At 34.1% G+C, this 18,685-nt stretch overlaps 1 protein-coding gene across 6 annotated transcripts; it reads right to left on the minus strand.

The window, feature by feature from the left end:
* Positions 1-1,720: 1,720 nt before the first annotated feature.
* On the minus strand, positions 1,721-18,414 carry LOC133697153 (protein PHYLLO, chloroplastic). Of its 6 annotated transcripts, none has more exons than XM_062119545.1 (28): positions 18,148-18,414; positions 17,863-18,069; positions 17,553-17,770; positions 16,928-17,045; positions 16,700-16,816; positions 16,004-16,105; positions 14,455-14,514; positions 14,209-14,277; positions 13,201-13,305; positions 12,940-13,134; positions 12,491-12,589; positions 11,818-12,387; positions 11,122-11,346; positions 10,609-10,911; positions 10,365-10,432; positions 9,677-9,835; positions 9,107-9,232; positions 8,887-9,018; positions 8,673-8,790; positions 7,347-7,502; positions 6,958-7,197; positions 6,638-6,805; positions 6,249-6,392; positions 5,193-5,651; positions 4,596-4,895; positions 4,350-4,507; positions 4,134-4,241; positions 1,721-2,324 (listed from the first exon to the last, which is right to left on the minus strand). In XM_062119545.1, exons 1-28 carry the CDS (start codon positions 18,397-18,399, stop codon positions 2,021-2,023), a joined length of 5,280 nt encoding a protein of 1,759 aa, XP_061975529.1. In that variant the 5' UTR covers positions 18,400-18,414; the 3' UTR covers positions 1,721-2,020. The 6 variants fall into 6 exon arrangements, with proteins under 6 accessions (XP_061975529.1, XP_061975528.1, XP_061975531.1 ...); XM_062119544.1 differs by having other exon boundaries at positions 14,209-14,272; positions 14,438-14,514; XM_062119546.1 differs by lacking the exon at positions 1,721-2,324 and adding an exon at positions 3,848-3,995 and having other exon boundaries at positions 14,209-14,272; positions 14,438-14,514.
* Between the last annotated feature and the right edge of the window lie 271 nt (positions 18,415-18,685).

Raw genomic sequence — 18,685 nt, forward strand, 5'->3', positions numbered from 1 at the left:
AATTGCAGAAGCTGATTTAGATAAGTATCTTTAATCATTAAAAACATTGTTTAAAGACGAAAAAGTAGCAATTGTGATATTATTTTACTCTACGCTAGAAATTAACTTAAAAACTTATATATGTTTATTAATACACATAATTTTTATTATATATAAGTATCAAATTTTTTTATTCATAATTATATTTATTATTCAATGTCAAAAAACTTATTAATAATACCTACAAATTATTTTTTTAATACTAGAAAAAAATAATTTGATTTGCCATAAGATAAGTTGAATAAATATATTTACATTTTGTTTTTTATATTTGTTATCGTAGATAATTCTCAATGTATTTAATTAAATGTATTCATGAGATTTTTAATTTTTAATTATATTTTTTTAAAACAAAAATATATTTGAAAACCTTGCATATCTTTTTGTTTTTTACCCAAAAAAAAAAAAGATTATCCCGCCTATCAGAAATAAAATAGAAGAAATAATAATAAAAAGGACTACAATTAGGTAAATGAAAAGGGAATATCGCAATCAATATCATCTGTTTGGAAAGCTTTCTGGCTCCTAGCAGACGGGATGACAGGATGGTGAGTTGTCAACGCATGTTGGCGGACCATAGTCTGAGAAACTGAAAACGAAATGGTGAAATCACAATATTTTAGCCTTTTGTTGCTGAAAATTAAATTTTTTTTAAAAGTAATTAAATTTTTTTTAAAAGTAATTTTTAAAAAAAATTAAATTTTTTAAAAAACAAATTATTTTTTAATATTTTATTAATATCATGAAAAATAAATTAAAAAATAATTTTTGGTGTTTAAATATATCATGAAAAATAAATTAAAAAATAAATTATTAATAATTTTTTTCAAGTTTATTAAAATTATAAGAAACAAATCTTACAAATAAAAAGTTGAATGAAAATAAATTTTTTTTAAAAATCTAATTCCATAAATTATCTCGAATAAAATAAATAATAATTAAAATAATAAAAATCAAATCTAATCAATAAAAAAGTTGAAAATGATGAAATTAAAAAAAATTATAATTTTATAAATTATTTCAAATAAAATAAATAACAATAATAAGAATCAAATCTAATAGATAAAAAATTTTAATTAATAATAAGTAAAAAACAAATAACAATCATAAAAATAAGGATTAAAGTTGATATAAAAATTAAATTAAATCAAATTCTAAAGGATAAAATTAAAAAAAAAATTCAAAACAAAATATATAACAATAAAAAATTTAAGGATCAAATTTAATATAATTAATAAATAACATAATATTTTTAAATTTTTCATAATTTTTAAAAAATATTTTCAGTCTAAAAAAACACTTTTTTAAAAATCAAATCCATTTTTTTTTGCTGATTAATTTATTGACAACAAACACAAAAAAAAAAGAAGCGTGGCTATTAAAATCACTTTCCGCTTAGTTTTTCTAGCCTTCAAAATTGGAGTTCTTTCACGCCGCCTCTCCCATTTGGTATGTTTCATGACCATGCCGATAGCGACGGGTAGGTATATGTCAATTCAGACATTCCATATCCAAACTCAACTAACGATTTTGAACTAGCACTCATATCCAGTTACAGAATTGAAAAAAGAGGAGAAAAGCCCAACAGCTCATTACTCAAATTTTCTAACTAATTGGATTGAATCTTTGATTATTTGCATCATGACCAAATGAAATATCAAGCCTCGCCTCCAAGATTAGGTTTTCACGAAGACCTCTTTTTTCCCTGTTAACGTATTTCAGCAACAAAACAATTCAAAATGAAAACAAAAAGATTCACGTTTCCACGGTCGCACCAACCCCAACTCTCTCATCTTTGCTCATAAGAGTTGCACCACTAATGTAGTGTTCTCTATCGGATCAAATCTTTAACTATACCCTAATTACAACAATCATTTCAGTTGTTTTCAGAATATCTTTAGAGCATGCATCAAAGCCTGGACCGTGGATTTCTTAGATAAAGAGGCTTCACCACCAATGGCCATATTTGGATCAGGGTCAGTCATCTGCTGTTACCGGGTAGAGCATCACAGCATTTTACTGTTGTGCTCTGAGGACTCCTTCCTCTGGTCAAAAATTTCCTCATGGCACTAATAATAGGAAGAGGGTTTTCCAAATGAACAGCATGACCACAGTTGGGAACCTCAAGTATCTCACAAATATTGTTCCCCCTGCGGTCTTCACCTTTCCTATCTTGGACAACTTCATGGAACATTTTTTGAGCAATTGACTTGAACTTCGCATCTTTCTCTCCAACAATGAGTAAAAGGGGCAAATCGCATCGCTTCAAGTCTTCCCACAATGGCCTATTGTTTGAGGATAAGGAAAGAAAAACCAATGACTAAAATTAACTTGAGACAGCAAAATTCAACTGGTTCTAACAATAACTCATCTGTTAAGAAATTTATGTTCCAGAGTGGCTGTCATGGTTCAAGTACAAATAACTCATGCTATCAAGTTGTTTTGACAAGTTGACTCATCTTCCAATGGGCATTCTTCAGATAAAAGGGATCAAGCTGATTACAGAGCACCAAGGAACGGGTAAAGTGACAGAATTAGAGAAGGTACATGATGCAGGAGTTCTTTTTTCTTCCTAATATGCAACTTTATACTAATGAGCATAACTTTCAATTCGACTGTTGGATTGGGGTGGCATTATGCAAAACGATTCCAGCGACCTTATTTCCTTTAGAGGTTAAAATATCATACCCATTAGAGTTTGTAAAGGCCTTCAAATAAGGTCTATAATTTAGTGTTTAGGATTTACTATATTTTCCTAATTGATTTATGATTTTTTTTTCCATTTGGATTAGAGCTCTTTTATTATTTTTCGGGCTTTGTTTAGGATATTTTTTCCTAGCCTTTCTAGGATTTTTATTACTTTTCTTTTAATTTCAGGTTTCATTGTTAGTCTATGCAAGTTTTTAAGCTTATTAAAGGAGTTGTAAACCTTCTAGAAAGGCAAACTACTTGAAAAGAAATATTTAGCAATAAAATTATGAATTAGTGTTGTCTATGACTACCCTATTCGGCTTCAATTATATCTTTATACCTTGTTGTCTTCTTGTTTGTGTTTCTATCTACGTTGGTACAGTTTAAGTTTTTCATATTTCACTTCATTACTTGTACTCAGTCACCTTTAAGTGTGAGACATTTCTATTCCTGAGTCAAATACCTTCAAGTTCCAGAGTTCAAACAACAATAACCTGACCTACAATTTAGCAATCATTTTAAAAGGGTCTAAAGTTGAGCAAGGTCAGAGACCTTAACTATAAGTTTACATTTCTAACAATTGGCCAACTATAAGCATAAAAAAGGGTATCCATGAAAAATGCCAGACAATAGTCAGTACACATTAGACAAGGACACAAGTTGACTTCCAAAACACATAGAAGTTGTGATAATAGTAGGGCTACATAATATAACAGAGCTCTAAAGATTTCAGATTGGAATATAATACAGGTTACAGGAGGACCTTCCTGCAATTGACCAAACTTAAATGTAGAAAAATCACAGAGAAGACTCTTCTGCTGAGAAATGTCCAGATCAATATAGAGGGTTATCCTACATTGAATTTTATTTTTAAGGAATCAAGACTTCATCTACACACCTTAGTTGTCAAATCAAGGCTCAGATCTCATATAGCAATGTTTTCAAATGCTAAATTTTGGGAGGAATCAATTCTCCGTGCAATTGATTTTCACACAGAAAAATCAAGAATGAATTTCTGTTTTCATGAAACCTAATAAAGTACTCAAAGAATTTCTTTCAGATATTCATATGAAATAAACTAAGAGCCCATCCAAGTCAAGATGTTGATCAACCATGGTATAGCAAAGGGACAAAAGGATAAGATTTTCTAATAGATCACTGGTTTATTTCTACGGAAAAAAGCATAAGCTCAATGATTATCTTCTAACATACAACTGTGGAGCTTGGCTTCCAAACAAGGCTCTGCTTCTCTGATTCCCATAGCACTGAAGCCAGATTTACATTGTGTTGGTTTACATTATATGAAACACAGCATTCTATCATCAAATGATAAAAAGCAAGAAAATAAATTCACAAGTAGACTCAATCATTCATTAAAAAGGAAAATGTCCAGATTAACTTACAGCTGGCTCCCAGTGCTGAGGCCTGACAGAGCTTTTGCAAGGCTTCGGACATCCTTGTGCACCAAGCGGCCGGCAACTATTTCCTTAAAATGGGGATGACTTCTCAGGCTGTAAATACAAATGTTCTATTCAGATTATAATTGATGAAAGCATAGAGCCCTTAAGGATGAGGGAGGCATAAAAAGTTGATACTGTAAAGAGCAAAAAACAAATCACCTCTTCCAGAGCTCTCCAGCATACCAGGAATCAAGAAAGAGTTCTAAACCATAGGCAACAAGGAAGTCTGCCCTAGAATCATCTTTAGCCTGACGGATTTTTCTTGCCATTGCATCCTTCAGGCCAGGGCTACCAGATATTATAACAGCTCCATCAATCTGTGAAATATATGTTTACATTTGTCAACTATATAACCACAAAATCCTCAGCTCAAATGGAAGGAAATCTCCAATAACAAGAGTATACCTTATGACTAAGCCTTACTGCCATGTGCAATGCAATTCTAGCTCCCATAGAATATCCAACCAGGGTAACCTTAAAAGGAGTTATGCCTTGAATCAACTTATATAATACATCTGCAACTATTTCAATTGACAAAGTTGCTTCCTCTTGGGCTCCCTTACTACCATGATTTTGTATTTTTGATCCCCCATGTCCCGGAAGATCAATTGAAATGCATTTTGCTGATCTTGAGATGGCCTTCATGATGGGGACCCAATCTTCACCAGTTCCAAGAAATCCATGAAGAAATATAACAACATTATCCTGCAAGGAAAAATAATGCCAGAGTCGGCACTGATACATGGATAAATTGAAGGCAATGTACAAGCCTACATTAATGCCTTGATAATTGGAATGAAACCATAAAAAGAGAAAACAATGGTATGGAAATTTTCAAATAGCAGACAACCACACACGTAACACAAAGCAGCTCATAACTCAAGATTGAAGATGCCACCTCAGTAAAGAGAACACTAAAAACAGCCCAAACATAATTTTTAAGAGGGTAAAAAAAAAATAAGAGCCATGTGAGACATGAAATCATGAGGCTCCTGTACTTACATTGCTTTCTTGTCCAACTTCATGAACTTTGATGGAGTAGGAAAAATTATTTGAATTCACTGTCAAATGATATCTATGAACTTGCTCTTCATTAAAAGTTTTGTGAATAACATTGTTATTGACTTGAAAGTTCTGTAGGAGTTGAATGGAAGCAGCAACAGATGCTCCGACAAAGCCTTTACATGGATCATAATGAATCCCAAGAGGTAAAGCTGTGACATCTTGTTTAAGCCATCTATAAGTTCCAAGACCATGGGCTATAGATGGCCTGGTTTCACGGTTCATAACTGTATAAACAGCATTCAGCTGCTCCAGGTAATAGGAGAATAGAATATAAGTTGACAAACCTAAGCCACTTTCAAATGCAGCACTAACAACAGCCATTTTTCCATGCTTCTGTGCCCATCGTGCAATTAATGCTGCCTTTTCAAACCCACCAACAACACTTGGTTTGATAACCTAACAGAACCATAAAACAATTTCACTTCAGGATCTAACCAATAAACTAGCTTCGATTTATTGTAGAATTCTGGGTAAGACACCCATACAGAATGAAACTAAGATATTACATTGTCTCTGAGGACTTTCAGTGCATTCATCTGATTTAAAGTTGTATAAATGGTTTTGTTTCCAAATATAAATGTTAAAAATAACAAAAATATCAATTTTCAACAGCAGATACTAATAATCGTGGATAAAATATTGGTGACAGCAATGATGAGGATCACGATAAAGACAAGGATGACAGTCATAAAACAGTCTAAAAAACAACTATGCTCTCATAATGCTGCCAGTCAGTCTTTCAAAGCTTTTCATTCCGCCATCATAAACTAATTTGAACCTGTAATTGATATTGTTGCAAATACAGCCTATTATTAATGAATATATATTGTTCTCAATACTATCAAACATATCTGGCCGGGTTAATTTCATGTCTACAAATCATCTGCCTAAACTTCTCAAGTGAGTGCTTCATCTCAGTAAAGCTAAGCTACCAGTATCTCTACTTCCACATGAATGATAATCAAGATAAAGTGAATATTCAGCACCACTAACCACAGCAACTATTCCAGGGTGAGTATACTTCGCAAGCATTTTAAGATGACTTTCTTGAAAATTGTCGATAGTTTCATCAAGAGCTGCAGGTAAGCCAGTTTCTTCACAGAACTTCACAATATCATCAACATTCTCAACAGGTTCCTGAAATATGGAAATTACTCAGTAAAAAAAAGTACAAATATTACCTATGGATAGCTTGTTAATAAGCACCATTAAGGTCCAAATTGAATGTATTGAAAGAAACATATTGTTAAATTGGCAATAGTGACTAAACTTTGCACAGAGATATCCCAAGGAGTTTTGTACAAAGTATCATGAACTAAACTGCTAAATCCTCAGGACAACGAAGCAGCATGGATCATTCACCAGTTTCCTGTAAATTATACCTCAATATATTGTAGGTCACAATCTTTTACAAGGAAGCCAAACTGGATAGCTTCTTCATAGGTCCATTTTCTGTTGGCATCCGCACGGAGTTCAATACATGGACCAACTTCCTTTCGTACTTTGCATATAACTGTAGCATCTTGAATGGGATCTGCCCGACGTGCAACCTGTTAGGAAAGAAATTCAAGCTTGTAAGCTAGTGGTAATCTAAATTGAGTTACCAATAACAATATAATAATATGAAGCAAAATTAGCTTTGTGAAAAGTTGAAAAGTTTTGTAGTTATTGACAGCATTCTAGCAGTTCCACTACGACTTACTTTGAGTTTTATTGCAGTGAATCCTTCTTCAACAAGTGAGGAAGCAATATAAGCAACCTCAGTGGGAGTCCCGTTAGAATCAATAAGGGCACATATCTTAACGCTTGACTTTTCATAAATTTCCTCATTTATCATCCAAGGTTGAAGCATACTTATAAAACTGGAACCTTGACTTGCTGCTATGGCGTTCAAGATAGCCATTTCAAGACCACATCTAACACTTGGAAAGATTGAACATTCCTGAGTAACAACAATGGATCAAATGTGCATTAGCCTACCACGGAAGGACCATGACATACATCTCATAACCTTTTCCCTCTGGTTTGCTTGAAACTAAATGCACTAGGCATGCACATATGTGCATAGAAATTGGAGATATATATACCTACCATAATTCCTAAGTTGCTCCATATCCAAGAAGTGAAAGAGCCTTTCAGAATGGGAAGGGAAACATTAATCTTGATTCCTTTAATGACATGAAGAAGAAATAGAAGCTGCTCTTCTACATCCGCCAGATTTTCTTTGTGGATTTCAAGAGGTGCAACCTGTTCAATGACAGTAACAAAGGATAAAGTAATCCTCAAATTTGGAAAAGGTTACAGAAATAAAGGACAATATTTTACATTTAACATTTCTTTCTTTTAAGGTACAGAAACGCCAAAGGATAAGGGACTTGTATGAATGTCAAAAGAGTTGAGAAATTTTAATTAAGAAAAAACCATATTCGAGAGGGGGAAGGGGTATTGACATTGTTTGCAATCATACCTAAGATATAATTTTGTGTTCCAACTCTGTTCACCTAACAAAAAGGAAAGCTAAACATGCATGCTCCTCCAATTACAATATTTCTCCCCTCTGGCTTTCTCGCCCATACAATATGCAAGTTTCTAGAAAATTGTGCTATTTCCAGGTGTCAAATGTCAATCTCAAGAAAGGAAAATTGAACTGGCATAGTTTACTAGGTTTCACAAGAGAGATGTATACCGCTTATAAATTTTGAATACATTTTATAGCATCAAACTGGCCAAAGAGCCAGGAAAAAACCATTAAGGACATGATGAATCCAAATCAATGTATGATTTCTCATGCCATATTTTATACAGCATTGTAACCATCACTCTAAATGTCTAAATAAACTACATGGCAGGTCCACTTATTTATGTTATGAGTAGAAATCTTTGGTTTGCTTTTTTACAGTAAGGAAAAGAAATCTTTTAATGCGTTTGTTTTCTAATTTCAAGTGCCTGAAATACACTACAATTCCCCAAAATTAGATGACTTGCACTTCACTGAGTCACAAGGAGATAGCAAAACTGAAATTCATAATCAATTGCTCATTGACTGAAAATTTATCACCATTGAAATGATCATATTGCTCAACATTATCTTTCAATGACCACAATCCACCAATTCTGCACAACTAAACTTTAGCAATATTAGACACAAGTACTATATGCTAACCATTCACATTCCTCCTAATAATTCAACCTCAGATAAATGAGATGTTAACCAATATACTATACATTCAATTAGAGTAGTGAAAACACCGAAATTTTTGTGTAAACAACAGCAACAAAGCAGCATGAAATGGAAACATCAGGAATACAATCTTACGAATGTCACATGTAGAGATTTTCACATGGAGCCCAATAGGAGAAGAACAAGGGAAAAAATAATAGTTGAACAAGAACTGAAAAGTTAAACCCAAAACCAACCTCACCATACCCAACACTTCCATCTTCGAGAGACACGGATAAAATATAACCTTCCCTATGGAACTCATTCTGATGATGATCAACAGAGCTCGAGGTAGGAGGAGCACAGAGTTGAATTCTGTCAAACAAAATAATAGAAACTTGCAGCCTAATAATGTAAAGTTCATGATGTGGAAGCAATTTAAAATATTTATTCGTCTTAAAAAAGCCTAACCTGTACAGTGAAAAATCCATTTTATGGATCTTGCAGAGAAATAACCCATCTGAAATGGAAACTCGAACAGAAAGCCTTGAGAGAATGCTTAAAGCATGATCTGCTGCTTGCTGTGCAGATTTTCTTAAAGTACTGAAAGAAGAACCATTTGTCATTGGACTGCACAAGGAATTAGATGTTGAATTTTTCTAAAAAGGACAATCACAAAGCAAACTTCAACCTGTGGAAGGTTGAATTGGCACCAATGCTGCTCTCCACTTCAATTACACAATCTGTCTTCTCATATTCAAATTTAAGTAAAGCTTCTTGAAGTTGCACCTTCGTCTTCACTAGTAAATGTCTCACACTGCGTGCCATTTAGTGAATTTAAATTGCATTTAAAAAAAAAACCATTTACACACACACACAGTTTCAATGGTATATTCAACAAAATGTCATTTCAAGATTTGAAAAAAATATAGAGATACACTTGGCAATTTGTATGAAGAAACAGGCAAAAAAGTGATACCCCCAATCTTAGAGAAGCAAGAACTTCATTTCTCAGACACAAAATTAGATAAATTTGAGACTATTAAGGCATGACCATAATATTTCAGAACTTCATTTCATGTCACATATGAACCATATGGCCATCACTATTTCAAGAAAATCTCTTGGCATTTTAATACTTAAAATGAACTAAATAAACCAGTAAAAATTCAGATTACATATAAAGCCATGTGATACATGACAGGAGCAAACTCAGACAAGCATATTTCAAATACAACCAGCTAAAGTTTGATTTTTTTACCTGTGTGCCGCACAAAGTTTATGAATTGATATTCTATGGGAAGTGTAGAAATACTGATCCAATATTCGAGGGTCAGTTTTATCTGCAATAGGAAGGAGGCTGAAAATTGCTCCACCATGATTGTTTATCACAAGTATCCTCATTGGTTTCCTTGACACCCTTCAGAAAGTCAATCCTTTAAAAATTAGTATAAAAATTGACATCCTTCAGAAAGTCAAATCCTTGTAAAAACTAGATGGGTTTGGCCATGTAGATTGTTTTGCATGTAACATTGTGCTGCTTAGTATAAATTAGATAATCAAGAGAACATCAATGATAAGTTAGGTGTATTGTAAGACTACTTTGAGAATGAAACCAAGCAACTGCTGCTAAATATATGAAGACACCTGAACATGAATTGTTACAAGAGTAATTGTTCCTGAGATTCTAGTTTGATTAAATTGTGACTATAGCCCTATTAAACCAACAGAATAGTTCCTGAGATACTGTGGAGTAGAACTTTAGTCCCTCCACAGTTTATCATGCCTCTTGCAACGCCACACAAGGACTACTGATGCTGGTTTTCAAAGCACAGTGATTGAAGTTAGCTGCATCAAGATCTTAAGGACTTCAAAATCATTCCTTTTACAACATCAATCAATCTCAAGAAAATCACACAAATCCACAAAATAAAAAGTATATCGTGGACCTCTGAGTCAAAATTGCCAAGCCATTTGTATCATGAAGCATAGAAACATCTCCAACCAAACAAAGCACCTACACATGATTGCCAAAGTATGAACAGATGTAAGTTCATGAAAATTATAAATACAAAATAGTGCAGACAGATATATCAACTAATAGGGTGAAAAGGAATAAATGCTTGAACTCAAGAACTGAATGAGTTAAAGTACGGACTATTACTGCAATGAAAACAAATTTTAAACACTAACTTGTTTATTGCATCCAACAGCAAAACCAATTGCTGTGCTAAGCAAACCATCAATACCACTAGCTCCCCTGTTGCCAGCCACTCTTATCCCAAGATATGGAAGTTCTGAGTCTAACATCATATGTGCAATGCTATGAGCATGAGTTTTACAATTGTGTCCATACATGTCTGCATCGCGTATTACCATGCTGTTGCCAACAAAAAGAGCAGACTCGGCTGAAAGAGCTTCTGTAATTACATGTGCAACATGAGGCTCGGTTAATGAGTTCTCTGCGTTAATTTGAAATGATATATCCCAGGCAACCTGCAAGAAAAAAGACAAAACATAAGAAAACATACATACAAACATAAGAAATAAAAACATGGCATGCTGCCATATGAGGAATGTTAACTATAATATTTGCTTATGTTGACAATGGCATCACCAACTCACATGATCATCAAACTGTCAGAAGACTAAGATCACAAGAAAGTTTAAACTACTAAAATAGCATCATAAGGTTAGATCAAATACCATTGTATTCAAAACTTGTAGAAAACAACACCATTTGCTGTTCCCGTGTGAAACTTGAGCTTTCATTAAGCTGTCAGAAAACTGACGAATGGAGCACTGCACTCTGTGTGTTACAAAATGTGATGGATCGTGACGGCACGGGTGGTTGTCAACTAAGATATATGTGCACGGAAAACATTCTTCCACCATTTGACTAACACGCTTGCTTGTTATCCGGCTTCCAATCTGTATATAATTCGGAACAAGAAGATATAATTGATGAATAAAAAGGATTAACTTGTTATGGAATCAGTACATACAGAATAAGTCCAAATAGGGTACTGTTTTCATTACAGATGTGCATAAAAATCTTTTTCTTTATTGGAGACATGTAATGGTAACTGTGGCGTGAGATAAGACTGGCAAAATTGTGAATTTCAGAGTAATACCATTTACTCGTGTCTTGCCAGCTCTTTCATCATAAACTTATCAAAGAGCACCTTTCGATGCTGCCCAGAATTTCACATCTTTTTCATGCTTAAACTTCTAAGGAAGTAATTTGAATTAAATCAAATGCAGTAAATTTAGTACTCAAATTTGACTGCTATCATCTTGGTAACCAACTTCCTTTAAGATGTCTTGAACTTCTAAGGTAGTAATTTGAATTAAAATCACACACAGTAGACTTAATAAAAAAAATAACCAATTCGTTTATACCTGAACAATCACATCAAAACGAATCCAACCCCTGACCCATTCCGACAGCAAAGCATGGTCTAGATGATCAACAAATAAAACATTCTCTTCAATTTCAGGAAGGGAAGGAAGGAGCTTTCTTAATCTTAGCCCTGATAAGATGTCAGCTACAACAGGCCAATTAAGGTGTTTAGCCAAGAGAAGCGCTGCCCATATTTCATCTTCTGTGTGAATTGCACCAAGAAGTAAAAGCCCTCTATCAGTCCCTTTAATTATTTTAAGAACCTCTGCCATTGGGACACAAGCACCATCTTTACATGCAAGAGAATTTTGCAATTGAATATATTTAGTGAATGGTTCCGCACCAGACATCCAAATATCCAATCCTTTTAAACAGCTTAACATCCAATTGTCTGAACTATCATCCAGAGGCTCTCTGAAAGGACAATTAATATGAACAGGGCCATATGGCAAAGAGGTTGCCCAATGCACAGCAGAGTCAATTGTCGTAAGCACCATCCGCGCAGGAATATTATCAGTAGGTGCAGGAAGACTGAAGGTGAACCTCACAAAAGAACCAAAATGGTTCACCTGACATACATTTCAACCATGTGGTGCATGAGTTTTTCAACCCAAAAAAAAAAAAACAATCTGTTGCGAATTGCAAATTTGGATAAAATTCATAATTGTATACCTGATTAATTGCTTGGTTTGCCCCAGCATCAAGAAGCTCAGGAGGACGATCTGCAGTCAGCAATAAAAGTGGCACAAAATCCTGACTAGCTTCCACAACCTGTAGTTGTTGCTAGTCAAAACTAATCTCATACATAATACTGAAAATGAGATGAATATTTAAAAATATAAGGTAGGAATACACTGGAAAGAAACAATAGCTCATGAAGCTGTGCATGCAAGAAAGAGAAAAAGAAGAAGAAGTTTAATGCAAAGTGTGGCAGTTAAAAATTGTGTCTCGCAACCACAAACTTGAAAGGTTGAGCCAGCCTAAAAGATGATATGGAATTAACACATGTTTTATGCATATTAGGAAAATGAGTAAATAAGTGCAAAATCATTGGACTGTGAAATGCCCTTTGCTCCCAATAAATTAAGCTTCTGGTATTATGCTTCTTCTATGAAACTCACAGCAGGAAGAAGATTTGAAACTGCAGTGCCTGATGATGTTATGATGACTGCTGGTTTATGAGACCCCTTTGAATAACCAACAGCATGAAATGCAAGAGAGCGCTCATCAAAGCATGAAATACATGTTGTTAGGGGATGAGTGGAAGCAGCGATGGCAAGAGGCGATGATCTTGAGCCTGGAGCTACACAAAAGTACTGAAAGAAAGTATCAATCAGACATGGAACAAAATAGAAATTCAACAGATGAAAATTCTTGCTCACCATTATACCAAGACGAGAACATTCTTCCACTATAAGTGAAGCCCAAACAGCATTGATAGTTGATTGATCTTGCAGAGAGTAACTTGTTTCACCAGCATCATCCAACTGATAGTCAAAAGAGAAAGATACATTGAACAATCATTTCCCAGCTTGTTCTTTCTAAATTTTCAAAATGCTTTGGTATGCAGCACATTGTTGAATTTAATCAGTTATATATCAATTAATGCATTTAGCTGGGGCCAAAGAAATGTTTGATTTTGAGCTAAATTGTCTGTCGTTTTTCTTTTTTCTTTTTGAGAATGAACTAAATTGCCTTTGCTTCTGTATGGGTTCATAAAGGTGTAGAACTTTATACCCAAGAAGCACCGAAAAACTTCCAAATTTTTGAAATTCTATTTCAATGTTTATCAGATGTGCATATATTGCCAATATTTACTGAAGATTTCTATTCTTTCAACACACAGAATATGCATGATATAGATTAGATTGACGATTTGCTTACTAAATAGGGCCTAAGCAAATATATGTTTAATTTTGAACGAAATTGTCCTTTTTTAACACTCAAATTTGAAATTCCCTTTCGATGTTTATCATGCCATATAATGTCCAATACTTACCCATGATTTCTATTCTGTCAAGAATCAGAATACTCATGCATGGCCATAGCACACTAGGTTGATGAATTACCAACAAAATAGCTAAAGGAAGTATCTTGTGATTCTGCAGTTAGACAACGAAACTGAGAAATTTCATGTCCAGCACATTCACATTTGGCCTTCAGAAGGTGCTACACTATATATTTTGTTATTAAGAGTACAAAAAGCAGAATTCACACCCTCCAAAATGAAACCAAAAAATATAATATCAATATAAGTGACCATTTAAATCCCTATTGAATCTCAGTTAAGAAACTCCTCCTAGCATGTTTTCTCACTCTAAATATCTCCAATATGCAAACAAGTTCAACAACAAAAAATTTTCAAATTAGCTAACATAACAGTAACATACCATGTTACTTGAAACACCCACCACTGGTGAAAGCCTGAAACAAAACTGAGTGGAAAATTTGGTCCTTCTCTGCAATGAAAATTTAGGAGATATAAGAATTTCAAATTGTCTATAAATGACCATCAAATTCACCACTCAATGGTAAATGTGCCGCTTTTGTAAAAAAAATTTGCATAATACCAGATAAACAAATCAGAGATCAAGAAAAAATGAAGGGATGAACAATTACCAGGAAAAAGGGGATACCAGTTCTGCGGTGTCAGCCTGATAATCCCTTCTGTCCAAAAACAAAGCATCTGTACAAGCCTGAAAAACCATACTGCTGAATTACTGAAAAGAGGAAAGACAGACATATCTGACGTTTAAGGTTATGAAAATCAGATGTATATGTGATGATTAACAATACATTAAGACACAAAAGAAGGAAATCAAAGAATCAATTAGGTTTTATGAATGGAGTATCAACTTCTGGAGGCTGTTTTCACACCCACTAGTTTAGTGACAGAATGGAGAAAAGAGGAAAGATCTCCAAATGGTTTTTATAGATGTAAAAAAAGAATACAACATGATTACAAAGGAAGATTTGTAGTGAGAGTAAAAAAAATGATGGAATAAATGTGATCTAAGAGATGAAAGAACACATGGTAACAAGGTTGGGATTATGATTGAGGGTGAGAGTAGCGAGTTTCCAATAAAAGTTGGTTTGCACTTGCTATTTGAACCTTGAAGAAAATAAAATACCAATAGACTAAACTAGAATGAGGTAATTTAAGGTACTATGGAGCATAACAAATGAGGGTTGAGAATAAGATAGAACCTATAGAATGTGACTCCAGTAAATCTAGAAATATAGCAAGTGTATACACATTGTAAAAAGTGAGTACAAACTATCATGCCTGTTAAAGAGGGACATAAAACCACTATTGAAGCCTCACCTAATAACTTGCTTTTGAATTAAGATGGTTCTTTGATTTATATCAAAGCCTTGATGATCAAACGTTCAAGAGTTCAAACCTCACCAAATCTCACCACCCCATTCTAACTAATTAAATTAATAAAAATTAAGCTCAAAATAATGGTCAGTCTCTGCAAGCTTCAAGCTTAGAGAACTTTCAATTAAGGGATGGTTCTTTGCTATTGTCATGCCATCATGACACTTTTTTTCAGCCAATAAACTTGTTTTGTTCATTATAGAAGAAGAGGAGGGAGATTATTGTAAATTGATATCATAGACTTCTTTAGGCCATTGTATGGATAACATAGCAAAAAAGACGAAAAGTGCAAAATTATTTATCAAGATCTTACGATGCATCCATGCATAAAGATGAAAAGATGAGTAACTTCAACCTACAACAAAAGTTGAGGACAACTATTGTACCTGGGGATATGCAGGTAAAGATATTTTAGCATTATGTACTCACTTGTGGCACTTTTCTTAATATACAGGTTTTTGTTTTTACAACATTTTAAGTCAGTTATTATAATTTTTTACTTCAGTTGGGTTTTTGTTTTCATATAAGGGTTGCAACACTGTAAAGTGTTCATATCTTTAAATCAATAATAAAATCAGTCATCAGCTTTGCAAATCCTATTGAGAGCTCTGAGATTTCATGGTAGAAGCCAAAAGATATATTCTCCATTTATCTGGATGAGCATGGGATAATCCAATTTCAAAACCAAATCACGAATAAACAATCAAAATTTAAAGCAAAAAAGTTATCAGTTACATCTAACATTAAACAAGGAAAGCAATTACTATATTGTATAACTTCAATAAACATTGTTGAATGCATACCATCTGGAATGTTTTAGCCTCCATCAGATTGAAATTTCTGAAGGTAGATTTTATGCACTTGGAATAGCATCTATCTGTGTCTGGCCAAAAGCAAAAACTGGCCTGAAAAGAAAAGAAAAGAAAAGAAAAGAAAGCAGGGGTACAGAATGAAATAGGAAGAAAACTCAAAGGAGGGAAAACACTATCTGAACACACTCCAGATGAAAGAGATCACATTACTTGAAATCAGGATTCAATATGAATCACACTTAGAACCAAAGAGGTTAAATGCAACTAAAGAACACGCCACAAAGTACCATGTACATCAATGAATAAATTAACAAATTTCCATATGCACACTAAGTTCTGAGATGAAAGTTTGAAGATTTAGCAAATTCACTAGGATTTAAATTAGACAACAGATAGTGGTTGGATAACTGTGCGACTGAATCAAGCAAGATGATCTGAAAAGCTACTTGACAAATAACAACATTTAGAACAAAGGTATTGAACTAAATTTATTTCACTAAAATTGGCTATAATCCATACGATATTGATACCAATGCCAGAACAACAAAAGCAGAGTTAGATGATCAACTCAATCATAAATGTCAGCTAATATTATCCTGGTAGAATCTCCTCAAATTCTTCAAGTTGTACCAAAATGTGGCACATGTACCAACATAAGAAATTACAAACTATAACACCACGGAATACCTGGTCAATGGATGACTCAAAAGATTGAATTGCTTGTTCAAAAGTCCAGCAGGAATTTTCATCCCATGCCAAAGTTATGACAAGAATAGATGCTTCTTCTTGCTCATCTAACTCAACCTGTTGAAAAATGCAACTATCTATCTAGTGATGCTCTTGATTGGATCTCAGAGAATTTACGGGAAAAGTTGCAACGTCTCCCAACCAGCATGCAAAAGAATGCTAATATACCTCAGGAATCAAGAAGTAAAACGAACCAGCCTCATGCTTGATTGAAGATGACTCCTTGTTGAATTTAATATCCATAAAACCATAAGTCATTATATGGGTGGAATCACTTGAGAGATATCTGCACACAAAATACAAGGGCAGCCTTTAGCTTTTCCTTATGAATTAAGAAAAACAATGTTGGCACACGAATCAGTCAAAAACAACCAGAGCTAAGTACTTCTACTTCCAGTAGAAGCACAAATAAAAAAAAAAAGTGCTTACAGATCTTCTTAAAAGTAACTTCTTAGCATAAAGTTTGAATGATATAAAGAGAATTTAGCACCATTTTGTTCCACATCCATTTTAGCCCCCTCCTTTTCCCTCAAGTACATTCATCATAGACCAGCTAAATACCTCTTTCAACAAAGAGGGTCATAATGCCTATGTTGCACAAGGATGGATGCCAAACCAACTCCTTAAATATAATATTTTTGTCTTATGACTTCGTTACTAAATATATAACATCAACCACAAAAGGCAATTATGATCAAAATGCAAAACGTATGAGTTCACTATGCTCAATTTGAAATCAAAACGAAAAATTCATACTAAAAAGAAGTTACGAATACCAAAAAACGAAATTAACCTTCTGATCCTCTTCAGCTTTTCTGGAGCACGGTAAGAGGACGCTTCAAAGCAAATTGCTGATCCAAGCCCGAAAACTCCACGAGTCCTATGCAAATAGAGTTTTTTGCACGACGCATCCTCTGTCTCCTTGCTTAGAAAAAAACGAGGGAACACACCATCCGACTCCGGTAGCGAGCAGAACCAATTCAAAGCTTTTGGACTCGGCGGCACAGCAACCTGCATAGGCATAGTCAAACAAAAAAGTCTAACATATATTTAAACTAAAATAAATAATAAAAACTATAGCATTCTGATTTGTAGTTTTATACCTGAAATCTGAAAACACCGTGAAGAGAACACGGAGGATTCGACTTTAAATCATCCACGGCAGCCTTAATGCTCTCTATCCCTCGCTCCAGCGTCAATGCCGGAGGCAATGTGCGCGTGATGCAAGTCTCAAGCACCAACTCACAATCCTCGCCCTCCAATTCAGTAACGTCCGTTACGGGACAATCAAATCTCACCGCTTCAACAACCTATGCAACAAAACAAAAACACATTGAATAGGAAATTAGGGTTTGGAGTCGGAGAAAGATGGAAGAAAGAAGAGTAACCTTAAATTTAGGGTTTTGGAAGCGAGGGAAGTGAATGGAAGTGTTTCTGCTGAGAAATGCGAGAGGGAGAGACTTTCTTGTTCCAAAGGGAAGATTTGGAGATGGTAAAGGGAGATTGTTTGTAAGTAATAATATGTGAGGCTTCATTGCCGATTTGCTGAGAGAATTTCTTGAACGAAAAGAAACAAGTGCAAGGAGGAGGATTTTTTCAAGAGAAGAGAAGAGATAACGGCAGGCAAAACCAGTAGTCATGGTATTAAAATTTAATTTAATTTATTTTTTAAAAAAATGATGTCATTAAGAATGGAACACTTATCACTATTCACTATAATAATATAATACTATTTTACCATTCCAATAAATTTGTTATTGGTGTCTTCAAGACCATTTAGTTGTTTTTGTCGTGATCATTATGTTAAAAATTAGGCCAGCTAGGTATTTTTGGAAATTAACAAGCCACGTCAGCTAAAGAAAGATGAGTTGGAGGGATTTGACTAAGAAAAATGGCAGGCGCGACCTAATTGGACCATAATCAGGC

Source organism: Populus nigra, chromosome 6 (genome assembly GCF_951802175.1).
Source record: "Populus nigra chromosome 6, ddPopNigr1.1, whole genome shotgun sequence".
Taxonomy (NCBI): domain Eukaryota; kingdom Viridiplantae; phylum Streptophyta; class Magnoliopsida; order Malpighiales; family Salicaceae; genus Populus; species Populus nigra.

Excerpts from the sequence above, each read along its gene's own strand:
- LOC133697153 (XM_062119544.1), bottom strand. The coding sequence starts at position 18,399 with ATGACTACTGGTTTTGCCTGCCGTTATCTCTTCTCTTCTCTTGAAAAA. Across the intron at positions 14,515-16,003 it reads AGGCTAAAACATTCCAGATG|GCTTGTACAGATGCTTTGTT; the intron begins GTATGCATTCAA and ends ATGGTTTTTCAG. Across the intron at positions 5,652-6,248 it reads ACCCTGGAATAGTTGCTGTG|GTTATCAAACCAAGTGTTGT; the intron begins GTTAGTGGTGCT and ends TGGTTCTGTTAG.